At 42.1% G+C, this 21,069-nt stretch overlaps 3 protein-coding genes across 5 annotated transcripts; all 3 read right to left on the reverse strand.

Annotated features, from left to right (window-relative positions):
* Positions 1 to 332: 332 nt before the first annotated feature.
* On the reverse strand, positions 333 to 5,575 carry LOC110486366 (hsp90 co-chaperone Cdc37). The gene is made up of 8 exons (XM_021557900.3): positions 5,220 to 5,575; positions 4,700 to 4,981; positions 4,469 to 4,574; positions 4,271 to 4,386; positions 3,755 to 3,877; positions 3,490 to 3,672; positions 1,318 to 1,389; positions 333 to 1,135 (listed from the first exon to the last, which is right to left on the reverse strand). The coding sequence occupies exons 1-8, from the start codon at positions 5,328 to 5,330 to the stop codon at positions 995 to 997; spliced, it is 1,134 nt and encodes a 377-aa protein (XP_021413575.1). The 5' UTR covers positions 5,331 to 5,575; the 3' UTR covers positions 333 to 994.
* Positions 5,576 to 5,679: 104 nt separating this feature from the next.
* On the reverse strand, positions 5,680 to 9,137 carry LOC110486367 (vascular cell adhesion protein 1-like). Its single transcript, XM_021557901.3, has 5 exons — positions 7,969 to 9,137; positions 7,145 to 7,411; positions 6,637 to 6,969; positions 6,265 to 6,516; positions 5,680 to 5,996 (listed from the first exon to the last, which is right to left on the reverse strand). The coding sequence occupies exons 1-4, from the start codon at positions 8,018 to 8,020 to the stop codon at positions 6,266 to 6,268; spliced, it is 903 nt and encodes a 300-aa protein (XP_021413576.1). The 5' UTR covers positions 8,021 to 9,137; the 3' UTR covers positions 5,680 to 5,996; position 6,265.
* A 48-nt stretch (positions 9,138 to 9,185) lies between these two features.
* LOC110486370 (intercellular adhesion molecule 2) lies at positions 9,186 to 20,546 on the reverse strand. 3 transcript variants are annotated; one of them, XR_016485961.1, is made up of 6 exons: positions 14,265 to 15,187; positions 12,306 to 12,581; positions 11,881 to 12,210; positions 11,435 to 11,671; positions 10,921 to 11,096; positions 9,186 to 10,270 (listed from the first exon to the last, which is right to left on the reverse strand). XR_016485961.1 is itself a non-coding variant. In XM_036941090.2 (5 exons), the coding sequence occupies exons 2-5, from the start codon at positions 12,466 to 12,468 to the stop codon at positions 10,984 to 10,986; spliced, it is 843 nt and encodes a 280-aa protein (XP_036796985.1). In that variant the 5' UTR covers positions 12,469 to 12,581; positions 20,153 to 20,546; the 3' UTR covers positions 9,186 to 10,983. The 3 variants fall into 3 exon arrangements, 2 of the variants coding, with proteins under 2 accessions (XP_036796985.1, XP_021413578.2); XM_036941090.2 differs by lacking the exon at positions 14,265 to 15,187 and adding an exon at positions 20,153 to 20,546 and having other exon boundaries at positions 9,186 to 11,096; XM_021557903.3 differs by having other exon boundaries at positions 9,186 to 11,096; positions 14,265 to 15,133.
* Between the last annotated feature and the right edge of the window lie 523 nt (positions 20,547 to 21,069).

The raw sequence follows: 21,069 nt of genomic DNA on the forward strand, positions 1-21,069 counted from the left end.
GGAAGCTTGGCCCCAGTGATGTATTGGGCCGTACGCACTACCCTCTGTAGCGCCTTACGGTCAGATACCGAGCAGTTGCCATACGAGGCCGTGATGCAACCAGTCAGGATGCTCTTGATGGTGCAGCTGTAGAACTTTTTGAGGATTTGGGGACCCATGCCAAACCGTTAGTCTCCTGAGGAGAAGGTGTTGTCGTGCCCTCTTCACAACTGTCTTGGTGTGTCTGGACCATATTAATTTGTTGCACTAAGCATTATAATGCAATGGAAGACAGGTGAAACTATCTTACAATGTTTCTAATAAATCTCAATTCAATAACACCCTATCCTGACTCATGTAAACCACATCAGTGATATTTTTAATAGCAAATAATACTCAAAGTGATTATCCCATCAACTTAAAAGTTGATGTGAGGTGACACCTGCTGGTCAAATTAAGGAGAGAAAACAATGAGCAAAAAGGTCATAAGGGGCCAGTACACTGGATTCAAAATGTCACATGTTGATATGATTCAATTTCAACCTCAGTTACTAGTCTATCCCACGTTACATCACTATGTATAATTCTATCACATCAAGAACTAAAATCCTGCCATGCCTATCCCTATACATGTAGAATCAGTAGTGAGACTATTGAATGAAAAAGAGAAACAATGTTCCCCAGCAACTGAAAGCACACAAATACAAGGTAAACAACAGATTGGCTGGCTGGCTGACACACACATCCAAAGAGACTATGTACAGGCACACACACGTTTAAGAATACAGCTTCACTAATAAAGGCCCAAGCAAGAATTATGTTTAAAAAAATAAAAGCATTCAGCAAGTGATATTGGTGTGATACTGTTGTCCACAAAGAGTGGACATCACCACAGAGAGGTTACACTGTTCCAAAGCGTTAAGGAGAAATTCATGAAAAAAAACATTGGGAGTAGCAATAGAAGTGACGACTACATAGATGAAAATATCATCATCGTAAAGTCAATTCATGTCAATCATTCTATCTTCTGTTCGCCCATCTCCTTATTCAGCGCTTCATAAGTAGCGTCTTCCTCCTTGTCGTCTCCCTCGTCTGCCTGTGAGTTAGGGACCCAGAGGCCAGAGTCGATGCATCTCTTCATGTGGACCTTAGCCTCCTGACGGGTGGGAACAATGACATTTAGAGCACCAGTTTGTAACAACTTCAGGAGGTTTTGTGTCACTATTCAGCGTGCCTTTACATTTGTAGAACAATGTATGTTGTCGTATGCTTGCCCTGAGCACGTGGAAGACAATACAACAAAAGAAAAACAGGAATGGATTTGGTTTTGTAACCTACCGTTGGGTCCAGCTTCGTGATGACAGTCTGCAACATGGCAATGTCCTTCTCGTCAAAACATTTCTGCATCTCCTACAAAAAGGACAAAATCTATTTTTTAAATTTCACCTTTATTTAACCAGGTAGGTTAGTTGAGAACAAGTTCTCATTTACAACTGCGACCTGGCCAAGATAAAGCAAAGCAGTGTGACACATACAACGACACAGAGTTACACATGGAATAAGCAAACATTCAGTCAATAATATAATAGAAAAAGTCTATATACAGTGTGTGTAAATGAGGTAGGATAAGGGAGGTAAGGCAATAAATAGGCCATAGTGGCAAAATAATGACAAGATAGCAATTAAACACTGGAATGATAGATGTGCAGAAGATGAGTGTGCAAGTAGAGATACTGGGGTGCAAAGGAGCAAAATAAAATAAATAACAGTATGGGGATGAGGTAGTTGGATGGGCTATTTACAGATGGGCTATGTACAGGTGCAGTGATCTGCTCTGACAGCTGGTGCTTAAAGTTATTTTTTAAATTTAGTTTTATTTATTTCACCTTTATTTAACCAGGTAGGCAAGTTGAGAACAAGTTCTCATTTACAATTGCGACCTGGCCAAGATAATGCAAAGCAGTTCGACACATACAACAACACAGAGTTACACATGGAGTAAAACAAACATACAGTCAATAATACAGTATAAACAAGTCTATATACGATGTGAGCAAATGAGGGGAGATAAGGGAGGTAAAGGCAAAAAAAAAAAAAAAAAAAAAAAAAAAAATGAGGAGATATGAGTCTCCAGCTTCAGTGATTTTAGAAGTTCGTTGCAGTCATTGGCAGCAGAGAACTGGAAGGAAAGGAGGAAGTCAAAGGAGGAATTGGCTTTGAGGGTGACCAGTGAAATACATCTGCTGGAGTGTGTGCTACGGGTGGGTGCTGCTATGATGACATGTGAGCTAAGATAAGACGGGCTTTACCTAGCAAAGACTTATAGATGACCTGGAGCCAGTGGGTTTGGCGACGAATATGAAGGGCCAGCCAACGAGAGCATAGAGGTCACAGTGGTTAGTATATGGGGCTTTGGTGACAAAACGGATGGCGGTGTGATAGACTGCATGCAATTTGCTGAAGTCAAGGATCGGTAGGATAGTCCGTTTTGTTTTACGAGGGTATGTCTGGCAGCATGAGTGAAGGATGCTTTGTTTGTGAAATAGGAAGCCAATTCTAGATTTAACTTTGGATTGGAGATGTTTGATGTGAGTCTGGAAGGAGAGTTTACAGTCTAACCAGACACCTAGGTATTTGTAGTTGTCCACATATTCTAAGTCAGAACCGTCCAGAGTAGTGATCACTACTCTGGACGGGCGGGCAGGTGTGCGCAGCGATCGGTTGAAGAGCATGCATTTAGTTTTACTTGCATTTAAGAGCAGTTGGGAGGCCACGGAAGGAGAGTTGTATAGCATTGAAACTCGTTTGGAGGTTAGTTAACACAGTGTCCAAAGAAGGGCCAGAAGTATACAGAATGGTGTCGTCTGCGTAGAGGTGGATCAGAGAATCACAAGCAGCAAGAGCAACATCATTGATGTATACAGAGAAAAGAGTCGGCCCGAGGATTGAACCCTGTGGCACCCCCATAGAGACTGCCAGAGGTCCGGACAACAGGCCCTCCGACTTGACACACTGAACTCTGTCTGAGAAGTAGTTGGTGAACCAGGCGAGACAGTCATTTGAGAAACCAAGACTGTTGAGTATGCCGATAAGAACGTGGTGATTGACAGAGTTGAAAGCCTTGGCCAGGTCGATGAGTACAGCTGCACAGTATTGTCTCTTATCGATGGCGGTTATGATATCGTTTAGGACCCGAGCGTGGCTGAGGTGCACCCATGACTAGCTCGGAAACCAGATTGCACAGCGGAGAAGGTAAGGTAGGATTCGAAATGGTCAGTGATCTGTTTGTTAACTTGGCTTTCAAATACCTTAGAAAGGCAGGGTAGGATAGATATAGGTCTGTAGCAGTTTGGGTCTAGAGTGTCTCCCCCTTTGAAGAGGGGGATGACTGCGGCAGCTTTCCAATCTTTGGGTTTGTTAACTTGCAAAACCAAAAACAGAGATAGGGATGATGATTATGATGGAAGGACGGTGCTAAATGGAGGAGGTGCAGCAGTAGATGTCCTGTACCTCAGGTAGGGACTCATACACCTCAGCAGGATCCAGTCCTCCGGGCCCCAGGCGTTTCTGTCTCTCCTCCTCTTCGTACTCCTTCATGGCCCTCTCGATGCGAATCTTGGCCCTGCCGCGCACCCTCCCCTTAAAGGACTCCAGCTCATCATTGAAGGCATCCTGATACTGCTGATCTGCAGTCTGAGAGAGGGAAATATATCTGTCTATATGCTTTGCTATTGAGTGCAAGTGGGAAATGTATCACCTTTACACACAAACAAACCTTTATCTTGGCGAAGAACTGACGGAAGCAACCGCGGGGATCCACCTTCAGGCTCTTAGCCAGCTCCAGGACGAACTGCATCACTATAGTCTGGTGGGCCACCTGCTCCATCAGCGCTTTCTTCTACAGGAGGAAAACATCAACAGGACACTGACATTAACCCTTGTCTATGCTCATCTGTATCAAGAAAAGGAAACTGCATGTGTACTTCGTACTGAGGCATGTTTGGGCAAATAAAGAAGATCAGACGATCACTTACTAACCTACTTCATAACCTTCTCTACACCAGAATTGTGTTCATTATGCACCTAATGTAAGAAGATGGACTGAAACAGGAAGGGTCTACCTGGACTTGTTCAACAAGAAACACTATCGTTTTCTGTTTCAAAACATTTTGCTACCCTGTGCCCTACTGAACATGACCCTGATGAGTGTCCTCTGGAATATTGTATAGTGGATGAAATCCCTCATGGGTTATTAGAGGTGAGGTTTGTCGTATTACGGTTCTGCACTCACCTCCTCCACCTCCAGGTCAATGCACATGATGACTAGGTAGTTGGCCGTCTCCTCACACACCAGGTGAGGGTTGTCTGATAGGTACTTCTGGCTGTCGTCCCAGCGTTTCATCATACCTGACAACAGAGACAGATACCATGGCCATGACAACTACCCACAAAGAATGGGGACAACAAAGAATGGGATAATGACTCTCACCAAAGTGTTTGATCTCTTTCTCATACTTCTCCACAAAGGTCTTGTGTTTCTGCTCTTTCTGCTCCTCGGTGTCCTCCTTCACATCTGGCTTAACGTTCATAACACTCTAGGAGAGACAGAAGGAGAGAGAGAGAGAAAGAGAGAGATCGGAGTGGGGCAAGACAAATGGCATCAGCAAATAACCATCACCATCAGCCAGGGCGCATCAGTGGTTCCACACACTAAACCCACCTTGCTGAAGCCCTCCTTGCAGAGTGTGTCTACACTCCATGGCATCTTCTTCTCTTCCCGCCGGTGGTCCTCCAGTTTCTTCTCCCAGTCTCGCTCCTCCTTCTTCAGCCTCTTCTCTTCGGCCTGTGCCTTGCTCAGCTCGGCTTTGGCATCGTCCGTGACTGAACTGGACAGATTCTTGGTCTTCTTCTGTGCTTCAGTCAACTTGCGCTTAGATTCAGCTAGCCCCTTCTCCAGGTCCTCACCAGCCTTTATGAACTGGTCCATTCGTTCCACACGCGCCTAGGTGATGGTGGGGAGAGGGGTCAGGACAAAGGGATCTCATCGGGGATAACTAGATATACAACACATAACGACAAATGTTATGTTTATCTTTCCATTGCGTTTATCTGCGAAAGCAGGCTGTTTACATAACGTCAGCATCTGCAAATCTAGAAAGCTAGCTAATAATGTGATAATTAGCTAACTTACAGAGACCAAGTAGCTATCAAATGCATCACTCTAATCGACATAACGTTACCTCATGTCTCCATTTGAAAAGGCTGGGTGTATCGATGTTTGGATGAGTGTCATCTTCATCATCTGAAACCTCAATGTGGTCCCACACGCTGTAGTCTATCCTACTTGTCATTCTAGCCACCTAGCTAGCAGGCTACAATTTGCTTGTAGCAAGAGCACGTTAAAAGTGAAAATAATAGATTTTAAATTAGCTAACTTAAAACCTTGTTAGAAATTATATCGGTAGCTAATATATTTACTATTGCTAAACAACAATAGTGCACAATGTAGCATTAGCTAGCTAAGGAAGAAACCCTGGAAGTTTCCGTTTAGACGTATCTACGTAAACTCGTCATTGAAGAACGTCAAGGCAAAGGCATGTGGGTGGAACATAATATTTTTATAATAAAAAAAATATATATTATTTAGTAGATTTAATAATAATAGCCTACCATCATTGATAATAATACAACAAATACAAATTTGTAATTTTATTAGTGTTTTTATGACAAAGAGAGAAAGAACAAACAACAATAAAGTTAATGGATAGCTTATTAATGGATAGAATTATTCACACTGCCTCGCGTTCTAGGGTTCTCCACACTGAAAGTGAACTGTATACCCTACATATATATTTAAACACGTCAAAGTATACTTTATGTTGCAATAACAACAAGAATCAATCATAACACAATAATATGCTACTATAAACTATTACATGACCAAAGTCTTTAAAAATGTAAGGCAATTCCTTTTTTTCTGTGCGATGGTCTGGCTGACAATGATGACGCTCTCACACCTGTAACAAAACCGTGCAATTGATATTAGAGACAGAAAATATCTTCCCTCTGCTAATCCCCCAAACTTGGACTTTTGTTTTGTAAAGCCAACACTCCACTGTGGGAAAAGTCACACACCTCCAACGTGGCCCTTTTTACCTTCTGACTCCTCAGATTACATACCAAATAAGATCTATGGCTTCTATAACAAGTATGATGGTAGAGAATGCTAGTTCTATCCTCTAAATGTTTGCATTTAACAATGCCCCCTTCACTGTGTCCTCCTACCTTAAGACTTAGTCTTGATGATGAACTGCTTACTCTTCTTGCCAATCTTATTAGAAGAAATGCAGGTGTAGGTCCCTGGAAGCAAGGAGGAAGAGGTAAAAACAGGTTGGTCCTCCATCTTCTCTTTGGGATCTGAAGACTGCCAGCTGTACACAGGACTGGGGCTTCCTTTAGCCGTGCAGTTTAATGTGATTTCATCCCCCACAACGATGTCCAGGGTCTCAGCCTCAGGACTGAGGAAGGATGGGGGGTCTGAGGAAATAATTACAAGGGAAAGGGATGGATATTGCATATAAATGAATACACAAACACAATTGGATTTCATTGTTTCTCATGAAACTATTAATGGTTGGGTTGAGTTAATAGACTCACAGTGCACAGAGACGTTGAGAGGCTCTGATGTCACTGAAGGAGGCGGTTGTGGTCCCTCTGGTCCCAAGTCCAGCTGAGCCACGCACTTGTACTGGGCTCCGTTATCAGCTTTGGTTGGGGTGACCAGGAGGATGGAGGATACTTGGACAGGGGAGGCAGGGGTCAGATCAGAGAAAGAGTGGTTGTAAACTTCAGTCTGCCCTCTGTACCACCTCAGGGTGAGGTATTGAACGGGGGCGATGTTCTGGACATCACAGAGCAGCTGGTACTCTTTCCCCTCCAACATGGGACCAGTGTGGTTCGCTGAGCTGATAGTGACACTGTCTGGAGTCTCTGTGAAAGATCAGCTGGTTAGTGTGTCAAGCACAACACGTACATGTAGTAGTAGTCGCCACAAATAGAATTCATCATTATGAAGTATGGCCTGATGCATGTACTGCAGCCATGCTCTGCCTTAAATTGAGCTAAGATTAAAAAAGCCAGCTTTATGTAGGCCAGGTTGACTCACTGTAAAGGATGAGGTTGAGTTTCTCCTCACACTGTCTGGGTGCAGTGAAGAAGACTCCGTAGCAGATAGGCTCCTCGATCCAGTCGATCAGACTGTCCACCTTCCATTGGACAGCACGGTCCTGTTGGGTGTGTGCTGCCCCGATGGCTGACTCCCAGCCTAGGACACGCACCGGGCGAGAGGCCTCACAGCTGACAGACACAGCCTCCCCAAACCCCACCACCACCCTGGAGGGTTTCAGCTCCAGAGAGCATCCTTCACCTGACACTGAGACATGGACAATATCATCATCACCATCATCATCGTTACATTGTCTTCATCAGCATCATAATTTTCACAATCTTTTTCATTATCATCGTGATCATCACATAATCTAGTTAGAAAGTTATATTATTGCTGGCATATCCGAAACATTCATATTTCTTAAACAAAATCACATTTACAGATACCAGGAAAATGTTGCTTTCAGTGATTTGATTGTGTGACTTTAGCAGGTGTTTATGATCGGTTTGTATCACTGTGGATATAAGACTGGGTGGGATGCAGGTTTCACTTTGCCATCATCTCTGGGTTGCAAATTTAATTTCAGTGGACAAAGCACAGGTAAATAATTCACACACTCATATACGCAATATTATATAATAGTATTTTGCCAAAGTGCTTTAAAACCATTTATGACCAATTCTATTGCCAAAAAACGTCTTCAAACTACAAACTCGTCGATACAAAGGGGGCCTCTACTGCAGATGTCCCATAACCCTCGACTCCACAGAGAATAAGCAAATCTTATGAATAATAAAATGTTGTCTCTTGCAACATCTTACCGGTGCAGAACATGCAAAAGGTTAGGATCCATTTTAGAAAGTAGTTTTCCATCTTCTTGCAGACTTTGATGAGGTCCACTATGGTCGGAGTTGAAAGGCGAGTGGAATTCCGACTTGGTCCTGCTTGGCAACTCCAAAGTGAACTGTGATTACTAACAAAAGCCCTCCCTCACCAAACGAGGGCTCTCATACCGTAGTCTGTGTCTGACTGCAGGGCCCCGAGGGGGAGAAGAGGGGGCTAAGGAAGTTTGACAGGCATCAAGGCCAGACCTCCTCAATGGTAACTCATTAGGCCTACATCCCACAGGGGAAATTCTTCCTTTAATCATTTATTTGTGGTTTAGTTAGAATCTGTATTTAATGTTCAATGAGAGTTAAAATATCAGACCCATGATATATTTCAGCCCAAAATGTGTTCTTACTCCTAGAATCTCAGCTTAGATCTTTTGTATTTTTGTTCGCTATCGTGTATTGTTACAGCAGCACAACCTCGAGCTATTCAGATGACAGCTCTTTTGTTTTTAGAAAATACCCATACAGAGTTCTAGGACTTCAGAAGGGTGCTACGGTTACAATTTTCAGTTCTTTAAACTGAAATGAAACCCCAATGACCTGTGGTAACTTGCCTCAAACAGTTCCCGTGTGACTGCGGATTCATATACATAGGTGGTTTGAGAGAACTCACAATGCAGTTCTACTCTCTGCAGACATGTTTGATTCCCATGCGCGCACTGCTTGGAGACCCCATGCTTTGTCAAGACTCAGCAGGTTGGATTGTTGGACTTGTTGTCCGGTATGTAGTGTGTAGGCCTCACACTGTGATCAGAATGTACCACCACTGCACAACAGAACCAGCCGTGACCAGGCTGCCAGAAACATTGCTCAGTAATTGGATGCTCATTGGGTGTATTTATAGAAGGCTCAGCTGCCAATTCTGTGTCTACAGTATGTGGACTCTGTTTCTATGCTGTGCCCTTGTTTGTTGTGGAAGTATACTATTGTACACTTGTTTCTGAAAATGATCATGTGTGTATAATATAACAGGTTTTTGCTCTAGGACTAAATGTGCTGGCAAATTGCCCTTATAAGTCTACACTGCAGCCAGGTTGTTATAGCAACAGTCAGGCTGCACACACAAAGTGTTTCTTGGCAGGGCAGAAGTCCCCTTCACCAGGATGAAGCAGAACCCGAGAGACACAAAAAGGACAGACACTCAATTCTGAAAAAGGAAGTATTTATATGAGCCACCGTAGGCAGGATAACAGATGGACTTCCATGCGTCGCTTTACATGGACCTTAGTTTGTAGTGATTAGTATTGATGTGTCAGTGTTACAGTGATGTATGAGAGAAAGGTTCCCAATGGCATACAAAATACAGTAGAGGAACATGTCACAGTGAAAGACTGATTCTTTCAAAACTTTAACTCAATGAGCATAGCTGGTTGATGTTTGACAGCGAATGCTGTGTATGCATGGTAAACATCTCCTGCATTGTCGATGTAAAACTGTCCACCAATTTTGCAGCACTATTGAAATGGAAATGAAAGACAGCATCATTCTAACCTAAATAGGTTGCAGCAGAACACTTCCTGAAACTGAATCTCTGACAATGCTGAGCCTAACAAGTACCGACATTCCGAATAGATAACTAAATGTCTGAAAGGAAGATCAGTCAGATGGAAACACACACATATCACGGGTCATATAAACATAAGCAAGCTGACAAAAATGTCTAAATAAAGTAGAGAATGAGTGTTAGCGACTGTTAAAGACAGCATATAACAACATTCAGTGCTGAAATCAAATGGACAATATACACATAGTTAGTTAGCGACACAACACAAACATCACATGTAAAAAGCTAGTTTACATCATGCAACTCAAATAGTTCTGTGCACCTTACAAGCACCATTTGCAACTGTACCAATGCTATTCCAGCCCTGTACAACGTGAACTGAACATACTTTGCACTTAACACTGTACCCATACCTTGAAATATCTAGCATGAATGTTTTAAAATTGTTATACAAAAAATAAAAACAAACCTCTGTGATCCAACAAAAAAAGACAACGATTTAAAGGACTGTGCCACTCCACTCGTCAAAACAGAGTATTGTTTCTACTAACACACTGTATAGCAACATCGTAAAGGACCATGTGAGCCACGTATGGTGAGTTATGACTGTGTAGACTATTAAAATACCTGAGATAGATAAAACACATCAGTGGCCTTTCTCTCCTCACAGCCCGGAGACTGCGTCCATGGGATTCATGTCAGTATGCATGTTCGCTTCTCTATGGTCTGCAGATATAGGTTGAGAAAGTGAAAGACAAACAATTAAAGCTATCATCAAACATACTGACATTACTGAGAATCAAGGGTGCTGTGACGGTAAAAGAGAGATAGCGGAAGCATGTGGGCAGAGAACAAAATTAGCAATAGTGAAGAGAAGCTTCCTGTGGCTCTTGGACCAGCAAACTTAAATCGGTTAAAAGGCTCTGGTACCACCATTTTAGAGCAACAAGAAAAAAAAAAGGCATTAGACAGGAAGTGATGCATTGCATGGCTCATTTCTCACTGTATAGTCACATAAGGTCACTTGGTGCGGTCATCGGACTACAGCGATCAGGCTAGCCTGTTTATACAGCCGCTTTACCTGCGTGACAGAGACACAGTGGCTGTGAGAAGAGACTACATTCAGGTATGCTTGATTATAAAATAAGTAGTAAAACAGGACACACATGCATGTGAATGAATGGTTTGTAGTGTTGCGCAACATGCTCACACGGACACAGCCCAAGACACATTCAAAACAACGCATCACCACGTCCAAATGGCACAAAGCTATTGGTTGGAGAAGGCTAATAGAAAGCACTCTTTGGAGTTATAAGCCATGCGGGATTGAAGCGTTCCATCATAATAATTCAATAAACAACCATTCTTATTCATACAGTGTCTATTGAGGAAGTCCTGCTGGTCACACTGGCGATAGAATTGCTCTTCCTCTGGCCTGGTCAGATGATGGAGTTGGGACCTGCTCTGTATTTGACAATGGCATAGACAATCACAACCACAATGGCCAGGCCCAGGCCCGATCCTATGATGACCCAGAACGTTGTTCTGTCCCCTGTGGGAAGAGGGTGTTGTTAATGAGGGTTTATTTATTTGTTTGTGATGCACCACACAGACAGACACTAGAGCAAAGAAAGCCGGCATGACCACCACTATCCCTGCAGTGGTTCCACGACTGCCTGGAGAAACAGGAGCAATATTAGACATTTAAATATACTGTCAAAGGAGACATTTCTCAGAGCAGTCTATTTGGGAAATATTAAGAAAGTAACACATATTCATGGTACAGGAAAATTGGGTCCCACTTTAAATGAAGTGGGAGGGGTAGTAGGTGAGAATAGAAGCATTTGTGAAAAAGATAAGACTAGCTACTAATTATAAACATGATCCTACCTTTAGGTTTGGGATTCACAGTGAATGTCTTGCTGATCTTGCCTATCTGATTGTAGGCAGTGCAGGTGTAGGTTCCTGGGACCTCGGACGGGGGGGTGAAAAGAGCTTCTTGGAAATCTGAAGACTGCCACCTGTACAGAGGAGTGGGCCTTCCAGTAGCCGTGCAGTTTAAGGTGATTTCCTCCCCCACTCTGATGTCCAGGTTCTCAGCTTCAGGTCTGGAAAAGGTTGGGGGGTCTGAAGAATGAGGAGAAATAAGATAAACATATAACCAATCAACATGGACTGTTCCCACAAGATTCAGAGTTTGGGGAGGGTGAAACCATGAGAAGATAACAGATTATTGGAAAACTCCATTAAATATCACAGTCGGGTATCAGATCAAACTAAATGATCAGCTGTAAACATGAATGGAATGATTGAAAATAAGACTAGAGGGAACTCACAGTGCACAGTAATGCTGAGAGGTTCTGATGTCACTGTAGGATGGGGTTGTGGTCCCTCTGGTCCCAGGTCCAGTTCTGCTCTACATCTATACTGATCTCCATCATCATCTCTACTGGGGCTGATCATCAGAGTAGCTGACACATCCTCTGGTCTCTTACTGACGTTACTGTAAGTTACATTATCTAAGAGTTCATTCCCTTTGTACCACTTCACAACCAGGTTCTGTAGAGGAGCGATGTTCTGAATGTCACACTGCAGCTGGTACTGTGTCCCCTCCACCATGGGACCAGAGTGTCTCAGAACAGAGATGGAGACGCTGTCTGGAGTCTCTGTAGAGGAGGTGAACAATGTAAAAAACCCTCAATGCTGATATACAGTTAAATAGAAACATACCTTTCACATTCACAAGGAGGAAAATACTCACTGTAGAGAATGACTGGAAGTACTTTTGAGGGTTGTTCGCCGTCAATGAGATTGATGTAGCATTTGGGTTCTATTGTCCAATCAGTAAGGTTATCCACAGTCCAGGTGACAAGGTTGACATGTTCTTCTAAACTTTTACCTCCGAATGTGGCCTCCCAGCCCATCCCCTCATGGTCTGTGGATGATGTGCTGCAGTTGACTGAGACTGAGTCTCCATATCTCACCACCACTCTGGGAGGGTTGAGCTCAAGAGGAAAGGAGGCATGTGTAGGCCCACCTACCGGTCAGAGCACATGACATGTGAACAACATGGCAATGATTACATACAACCATAAAGTAACACTGACATCACAATACATTGTCTGTCAATAAATATATCTTTGCTAGTATTTTTGCTGGTTTGTATCACAAACTCTCTGCTGGCCAAGACAACTGGTTTGACTGTGGCCATACACTATCAGAGGGTGAGAAAGTTGCCCATTGTTTTTAACAACTAGCAGAAGCAATGTCACTCAGTCAAGTCAGGAACAAGGGAGTAAATGAATGAAACTTGTTTTAATATTGATAGTGCTCTAAGGCAGGGATTCCCAAACTTCTGCACTCATACCCCCCTTCCAGCATTGGGGAACAATCCGTGCCACCCTGCGCACGAGCCGCGTCTATTTCTATGGGTAAAAGCACTTTTCATGACAAAAACTGTTCACACCCCTCTGGTTGGCGAAGAGAAAATCATGCAGGTTTAAAGCTTATTTCTGCAATTCTACAATTTGTTTCATGAAGCACTGAGAAAATTTAACATTTTTATTCTATACATTTTGCCATGTTTAATGTGTATCTAAGTGACTCAAACATTACAGCAAAATCTATGGGTCGTTTTTAACAAAAAATGTTTAACGTTTGCTGACTTAAAAAAAATTATAATTAAACTCAGGCTTTCAATGTATTAATGTGGTTGAGAGCTATAACAGTAGAATGCACAAGGTGCAATTTTTTACATTTGGTAGTGTATGGGAAGTTTTCCTCTTGTTGTGTCATTCACTGACAGACATTAGAGAGCTATTTCTAACATGTCAGTAATGCAGAGTTGATCAACTAACCCATGTTAGCTAGGTAGGTATGTTAGGCTAACCAGCTATCTAAATCTTGTAGTTATCATGGCCATAATGTGTGCCTCGACCCCCAGGAGGCCCCCATTGATTTTGTTGACTCACTCAGGTATCATATGAACACATTTAAGACAATGCTAAATTTGTATAATTGCCGGAAATTTGCTTTAAAACCACAAAATAATTATCCCCGCCGATAGCAAAATATGGAGCATTTTGGGGAAATTAGCTTAAATCATGCTAAATGTTATTTCTGTCAAAAAAAGGATTGTGAACAATTTGAAGTCATATGGGTCGGGACTTGCGAGGTGGAGGTTTGTGACTACGCAGATAAAGATTATACCAACCCAGAATTTTACCTCCTAGGACATTTGTGTGACCGGACCTTCTCAAATAGTAGTTGAGTACACCTGGGCTAGTTGATCTGGACATTTCTGACAAGTTATAAATATCTCTCTAAGGTATACAATGACTGACATGACAAGAGGAACTGATGACACACTACCCAATTTCGAAATTGCACCTTAGGGGGACCGCCCCACAGTTTGGGAAACCGTTCTAAGGGACCAAATTCGAGAGAGAAAAACAATTGCTTTTCTTCCAAATGAATCGACCACACCCATCAATAGAGCTCTTTCTTGATCAGAGACATATTGATTCAGTGGGAGAGATTGGACTTCAAATAGTCGAAAACAAGTTTACTATGACTTCCAGTAAGTTAATCATCATACCCTGAAAATACAATTAAATAGTAATTGAGTTGTTTAAACATAATGGGAAACTCATACTGTAACGGGAACAGCAAACATCTGTAGTTTAACAAAAAAGTAGTAACATTGATCTGTAGACCCTACCTGTAAACACCAACACACCGAGTGTCAGAAATCCATAAAGTCCTTTCACCATATTTATTTTATCCGGCAAATATATCCCAATGTTGACCGTCACCTTGAAAACGTATAACTATGGTAATCGAAACTAAAAGCAGCAGAGCACACAAACGCTTTCCCACACGAGTACACATCCTCTATCCATCCATGGGTTGCCATGTCAGATTAAATTGCTAGCACAATCACATTTTTTTTAAAACCCTCCCCCAATGCCTGAGAGGAGCTGGGACATTTAATCAATATAAACCTTTTCCATAACGTCATTGAGCGAATTAAGAATGAATATCAACGTAACTTGTAATGATGTATGGAGCTAAATTCGGTTTTCTATCAAAACAATAATTATTGCGAGCTAACTTGACTAAAATGAATTTAAATATGGTGCAAGAGAAATTATAATTAGCACTCATTAAACTGCCAGATATTTTTTTTATCATTGGATGTTGATTTAACTTGTTTGTCTGCTATGATTAAGCAATAAGGCCTGGGAAGGTGTGGTACCATATAATGCCAATATACCATGGCTAAAGGCTACAACGCAAAGTGCCTGGATACCACAAACCCGCAGAGGTGCCTTATTGATATTATAAATTGGTTACCAACATAATTAGAACAGTAAAAAGTAATTTTTTGTCATAACTGTGGTATATGGTCTGAAATACCACAGCTTTCAGTCAATCAGCATTCAGGGCTCAAACCACACACTTAAAAAATGAATGTTGGGCAATTTGTGACTTTATTATGTGCAAGATGTTAAGACTATAAACAGTTATAAATGGCCTATTTGCGAGATTGACTTGTCATTTCAATAGGCATAGGCTAGGCCTACTGACTAAAATCTGGGTTCATGACTGTAAAACTCTGCCATGGTTTGGTTAACTAGATGCAGGTAGCCTATAGCCAGTGATTGGACTACATCTAAATTGAGATGGCCTAAAGTAACCTAGGCAAGATGTAGGCACGATGTAAAATGAACGATTTAGCAGTTTGCTTTGTTCAAATTGACAGACTTATTTATTCAACATGAGTAGCGAGGTGATTTTGAGGTAAGAAGTGTTTCTGTTGCCCTGTTGGAACAGGCTAGTAAGAATGGGGTCGTAATTTTAGTCACTGAATCAAATATTAATAATATGGATATGAACTGAATAGGCCTATGCTTGTCATTCAGTGTTTTATTTAGTTTTACCTGTAGCCTAATCTGACAGACTTACCTTCAATCGAATGCATTCTAATTACAGCTGATCGGCAATCGCACTAGAACTGTTAACTAAACATGGCCATTAATAATTACATAATAACACAAGGCTACAACAACAATAAAATGAAGGTATAGGCTATTTATTAAACCGGTTGCCAGCTCCAAGAAGGCTACACAAGTTGTGTAACAGTATAACTTTAGACCATCCCCGAACCAGGGACCCTCTGCACACATCAACAAGTCACCCACGAAGCATTGTTACCCATCGCTCCATAAAAGCCGCGGCCCTTGCAGAACAAGGGGAACCACTACTTCAAGGTCTCAGAGCAAGTGACGTCACCGATTGAAACGCTATTTAGCGCGCACCACCGCTAACTAGCTAGCCGTTTCACATCCGTTACACTTGCATAAATCGATTTGCAATGACTCCAGTAATATAGTCATTGTATCAAATGCTAGGCTACAGTAGCCGCCATAGAAATTAATAGGCTACATGATGGCCAACAGATACAAATGTAGTATATCATTTCCACTTTTAATGTCAGTTTCATTGTTGTCTTTTTCCCTTAACAGAAGCATGCGAGGGAGTTCCATAACTTCAATTTAAAATTTCCACTGAGCATGTGTAAAACACTTCGCTTACGTTTTAAATAAGCAAAGTCGACATTAGAATGCAGTTTAAACCACCTAGTGAATTTATCTAATGCACTAAAGTTTTTTGTGCCGTTATTTCTTGATGCGCATCAGTTTGTTTTATAGAAAAAGGTTTGGAAATAGAACTCCATAATGACAATCTAAATAGCCTGCTTAAATCTATTTGAAACGGTTACAAGTCCAATGCTCTAACCACTAGGCTACCCTGCCAAAGCAAGGGAAGTAAATAACAAACAAAAGTGAAATAAACAAAAATTAACATAAACATTACACTCACAGAAGTACCAAAATAATAAAGACATTTCAAATGTCATATTATTTCTATATAAAGTGTTGTAACGACGTGCAAATAGTTCAAGTAAGGGTTGTATTTGGGCCAGCAGGGCCAGTAACCAAAAGGTTGCTAGATTGAATCCTCAAGCTAACAAGGTATAAATATTTTGTTCTGAACAAGGCAGTTAACCTGCTGTTCCAAAGCAGTCTTTGTAAATAATAATCTCAACACACACACACAACCCCTCTGGCCCTCCCCATCATCACTCAGAAACAGTCAGCAGCAGGCCATAGTGAATTAGGATACATTTTCGTCCGCGACATCGTTTTCAAAGTTGCTCAATTGTACGAAAATCGCGAACATGGCAACCCTGAATCACCGCCCTCATGTTGGTGCTAGCAAGCCATATACTGCTAAGTATCAACAGCCAATCCAGTAGGGTCTGGAAACCATGATGAGCTTCGATTGGTCAATAGCAACGCGATGTCGCGTCAACGACTTTCCACAATTTTGGTACCGCCCTGTTCACGCTCCCTCGCCCCGCACACTTCCCTTCCTTCATAGAAAATGAATGGGCTTCCGTTGCTTAATCGATGACGTTGTTTCCAAAGCGCGCGTCGCAAAGAAAATGTTGTGCAAGATCAGAATGATGACCAGCTGTTTTGAAATCCTGTAGATTTCTCATATGAGCAACGTACAATAAAAATAAAGTTATGAAAATCACACAACAAATCTTATGAGATAGATTCTTTGAAATGAACAAATTAGTGCGTATTCAGGTCTCTTCGATAATTCATTAGGGCTAACACGGAACCCAAACCGGCTGCGCGCGTGCGCCATCGTGCATAATTGTATTTTGTCCCCCTACACCAGGGGTGTCAAAGTCAAATGGACGGAGGGCCAAATAAAAAAATCAGCTACAAGACGAGGGCCGGACTGTTCGAATGTTCATTGAAAAATTTTTAAATGACGCATATAGTCTAGTGAACCTAATTGAACCTACTGAAAACCTAACAAATATATTACAATATGATCAGATAAATAAAGCAATATTTTCTTATGGCTCTGTCAGTAATCTTTAATTTTCAACAGACACAAAAGACAAATTTCCTTTATATAAATATCCCCATAACATGAACATTAAATGAAAGAAACCGGTATTCAAGGCACCATCAGTAGACTATATTTTCTATTTTAGCAAAAGTGGGCTAAATTTACTTCAAAGAAAAAACAATAATAGCAATTTTCTATCATCCACTCAACTGAAATATTTTTAAAATATAATTGGATTGAAATACAAAAAAATAAAGTGCAAAAATCTATTAATCAAAAACAACACTTTGTTTAAGGAGAAGTAACATGCAGTGAAAACAAATATTAAATTTTAACTTTTAAACTTGAACTGAGTAAAAACTCTAAATATGTGATTGCACAGTAATGTTCACTTGTTTGAGGTTGAGGGTGATACTTGGTGGTGTCCCATCTTTTCCACAAGTTCATCAATGTTCGGGGTAAGGCTCTGAGCTGAAGAAATCCTCAGAATTGAGTGGAGGTGTTCAGCAGTAAGTCGACTTCTGTGTGATGTTTTGTTCAGGTTCATCAAAGAAAACAGTTGTTCACACAGGTATGTGCTGCCAAACATAGACAACGTTTGAGCAGCCTGGATGCGCAGCTGGGGCATTGTGCCGGGGAGGAAACGGGCGAACTCCGCAGCACCCACTGCCGCATATTTTGCCCTCAGTGCATCATTGCATTGGAGGTCAATCAACTCCATTTGGAGGTTTGGTGGTGAGCTTTCCACGTCAACAGCAAATGGGTTACCGAGCAGTTCCAACCTGCTTTTTTGTGCTTCAAAGTCAGCAAATCGGCGTCGAAAGTCAGCGGCAAGCATACCTATTTTATCAGCCAACTGTGTGCTCGGGAACGCACTGGTAGAGAGCTTCTCTTTCATGGTCTGGCAGCTGGGAAAGTGGCTCAAATTTTCTTTCCGCATCTGCGTCTCCCACAGAGTCAGTTTGGTTTTAAATGCCTTCACTGTACTGTACATATCAGAGATGACACGATCCCGACCCTGCAGCTGCAAGTTTATTGCATTCAGATGACTCGTAATGTCACACAGAAAAGCCATTTCACACAGAAACATTTCGTCTCGGAGTTGTGTTGTGTCTTTCCCTTTGCTGTCCAAGAACAGACAAATCTCCTCACGAAGCTCGAAACATCTTTGAAGCACCTTTCCCTGGCTTAGCCATCGCACCTCTGTGTGATAAGGCAAATCACCATGCTCCGTTTCTAACTCCGTCAGAAATGCCTTGAACTGGCGGTGATTCAAACCTTTGGCTCTGATAAAGTTAACTGTGCGCGTGATGATGCTCATTACATGCTCCATTTTCAAGGCTTTACCGCACAACGCTTCCTGGTGTATGATACAATGATAAGCTGTCAGCTCACCTGTCGCGTTTTCCTCTTGCATCTTTTCCCGTATCTTCGCCACCAGTCCGCTCCTGTGTCCACACATCGCAGGTGCTCCGTCGGTTGTCAAACCCACGAGTTTTTCCCAAGGCAGCTCCATCTCATTTACACATCTTGACACCTCTTCATACAAATCATGCCCCGTAGTTGTGCCATGCATAGGACGTAAAGCCAAAAACTCCTCTGTCACGCTTAGGTTGGAGTCCACTCCGCGGATGAAAATTGACAACTGGGCAATGTCAGAAATGTCGGTGCTCTCATCCACAGCCAAGGAATATGCAATAAAATCTTTTCCCTTTTTCACAAGCTGCTCTTTTAGATTGATGGACAACTGGTCTACTCTCTCGGCAATGGTGTTTCTGCTCAGACTCACATTTAAAAAGAGTTGCCTTTTTTCTGGGCAAACTTCGTCACAAACTTTAATCATGCAGTTTTTGATGAAATCCCCCTCCGTAAATGGCCGGGCTGATTTAGCGATCTCTTCTGCCAAAATAAAACTGGCCTTGACAGCAGCCTGGCCTTGTGATTTGGCTTTTTTGAACAGAGCCTGTCGAGATTTGAGGCCTCGTTTTAATTCCTCTGCCTTTTGTAGCCTTTGTTCCATGTCCATATTCTTGTTTTTGTCCGCGTGTTTCGTTTCATAATGTCGTCTCAGATTATACTCTTTCAGTACCGCCACACTTTCTCCACACAGAAGACACACAGGTTTTCCAGCTACCTTCGTGAACATATACTCCGACTCCCACCTTGTTTGAAACCCCCGGTTCTCAGTATCCACCTTCCGTTTTGCCATTTTTGATGGGTATCTGAAAGTTAATTTTACTGTGATGCTGACGACTGCTGTGCCAATAAATATTGAAATGAAGCAGCCTACTGCTCGGTGCGTCACCTTTGCATTGTGGGAAATGTAGTATTGGTGCGTGTAAAAGATCTGCGGGCTGCCGGCTTGCTGCGGGCCGGTTCTAATAATAAATCAAGATCATCCCAGGGGCCGTAAAAAACCTTCTTGCGGGCCGGATGTGGCCCGCGGGCCTTGACTCTGACATATGTGCCCTACACCAAACGCGATCACTACACGCAGGTTAACATATCAAAACAAACTCTGAACCAATGACATTCATTTGGGGACAATTCGAAAAGCATTAAACATGTATGGCAATTTAGCTAGTTACCTTGCTAGCTAATTTGTCCTATTTAACTAGCTTGTTGTTGCTAGCTAATTTGTCCTGGGATATAAACATTGAGTTGTTAGTTTACCTGAAATGCACAAGGTCCTCTACTCCGACAATTAATCCACACATAAAACGGACAATCAAATCGTTTCTAGTCATCTCTCCTCCTTCCAGGCTTTTTCGTCTTTTGAATTTATATGGTGATCCATCTACACTTTTATAGTATTACCACGACAACCAACAAAACTTTTAGGCTTTCAATCACCCACGTGGGTATAACCAATGAGGAGAAGGGAGAGGCAGGATTTTCAGCACGATCTGCGTCAGAAATAGAAAGGAGTTCTATTTTAGCCCTTGGCAACGCAGAGGCTCATTGGCGCGTGAGCAGTGTGGGTGCAATAATTGAATAACATGGATTTCTACATTTATTTTGTGATGCTCGTGCACACGACGTGTCCCGTCTGGTCAGCATTTAAAATAGAAGTCATTCCAAATTTCTGACACAGATCAGCTGCAAGTCCTGCCTCTCCCATCTCCTCATTGGTTTATAGAAGCAGGTACCCACGTGCCATCTCCTCATTGGTTATACCCACGTGGGTGATTAAAATACTATATGTTTTGCCGGTTGTCGTGGTAATACTATGAAAGTGTAGATGCCAATCACCATATAAATTCAAAGATGAAAAAGCCTGGAAGGAGGAGAGATGACTAGAAACGATTCGGTTGGCCGTTTTATGTGTGGATTAATCGTCGGAGTAGATGGCGCATGCGCGCAGCCGGTTAGCCCTTGGCAACACAGACGCTCTTTGGCACGTGCGAGCAGCGTGGGTGCAATACTTGAATAACATGGATTTCTACATTTATTTTGCAACGCTCGCGCATGCATGTATTAGGCAAAGCCATAGGGGCCTAAATTACATTTTGTGGCTACAAATGTAACAGTTAAAGAATATTTTGAAATATATCATTTACTTCCTGACAAGGACATTTTGATGTTTGTGT

This window comes from Oncorhynchus mykiss, chromosome 13 (genome assembly GCF_057628025.1).
Source record: "Oncorhynchus mykiss isolate SJ-2025 chromosome 13, ASM5762802v1, whole genome shotgun sequence".
Taxonomy (NCBI): domain Eukaryota; kingdom Metazoa; phylum Chordata; class Actinopteri; order Salmoniformes; family Salmonidae; genus Oncorhynchus; species Oncorhynchus mykiss.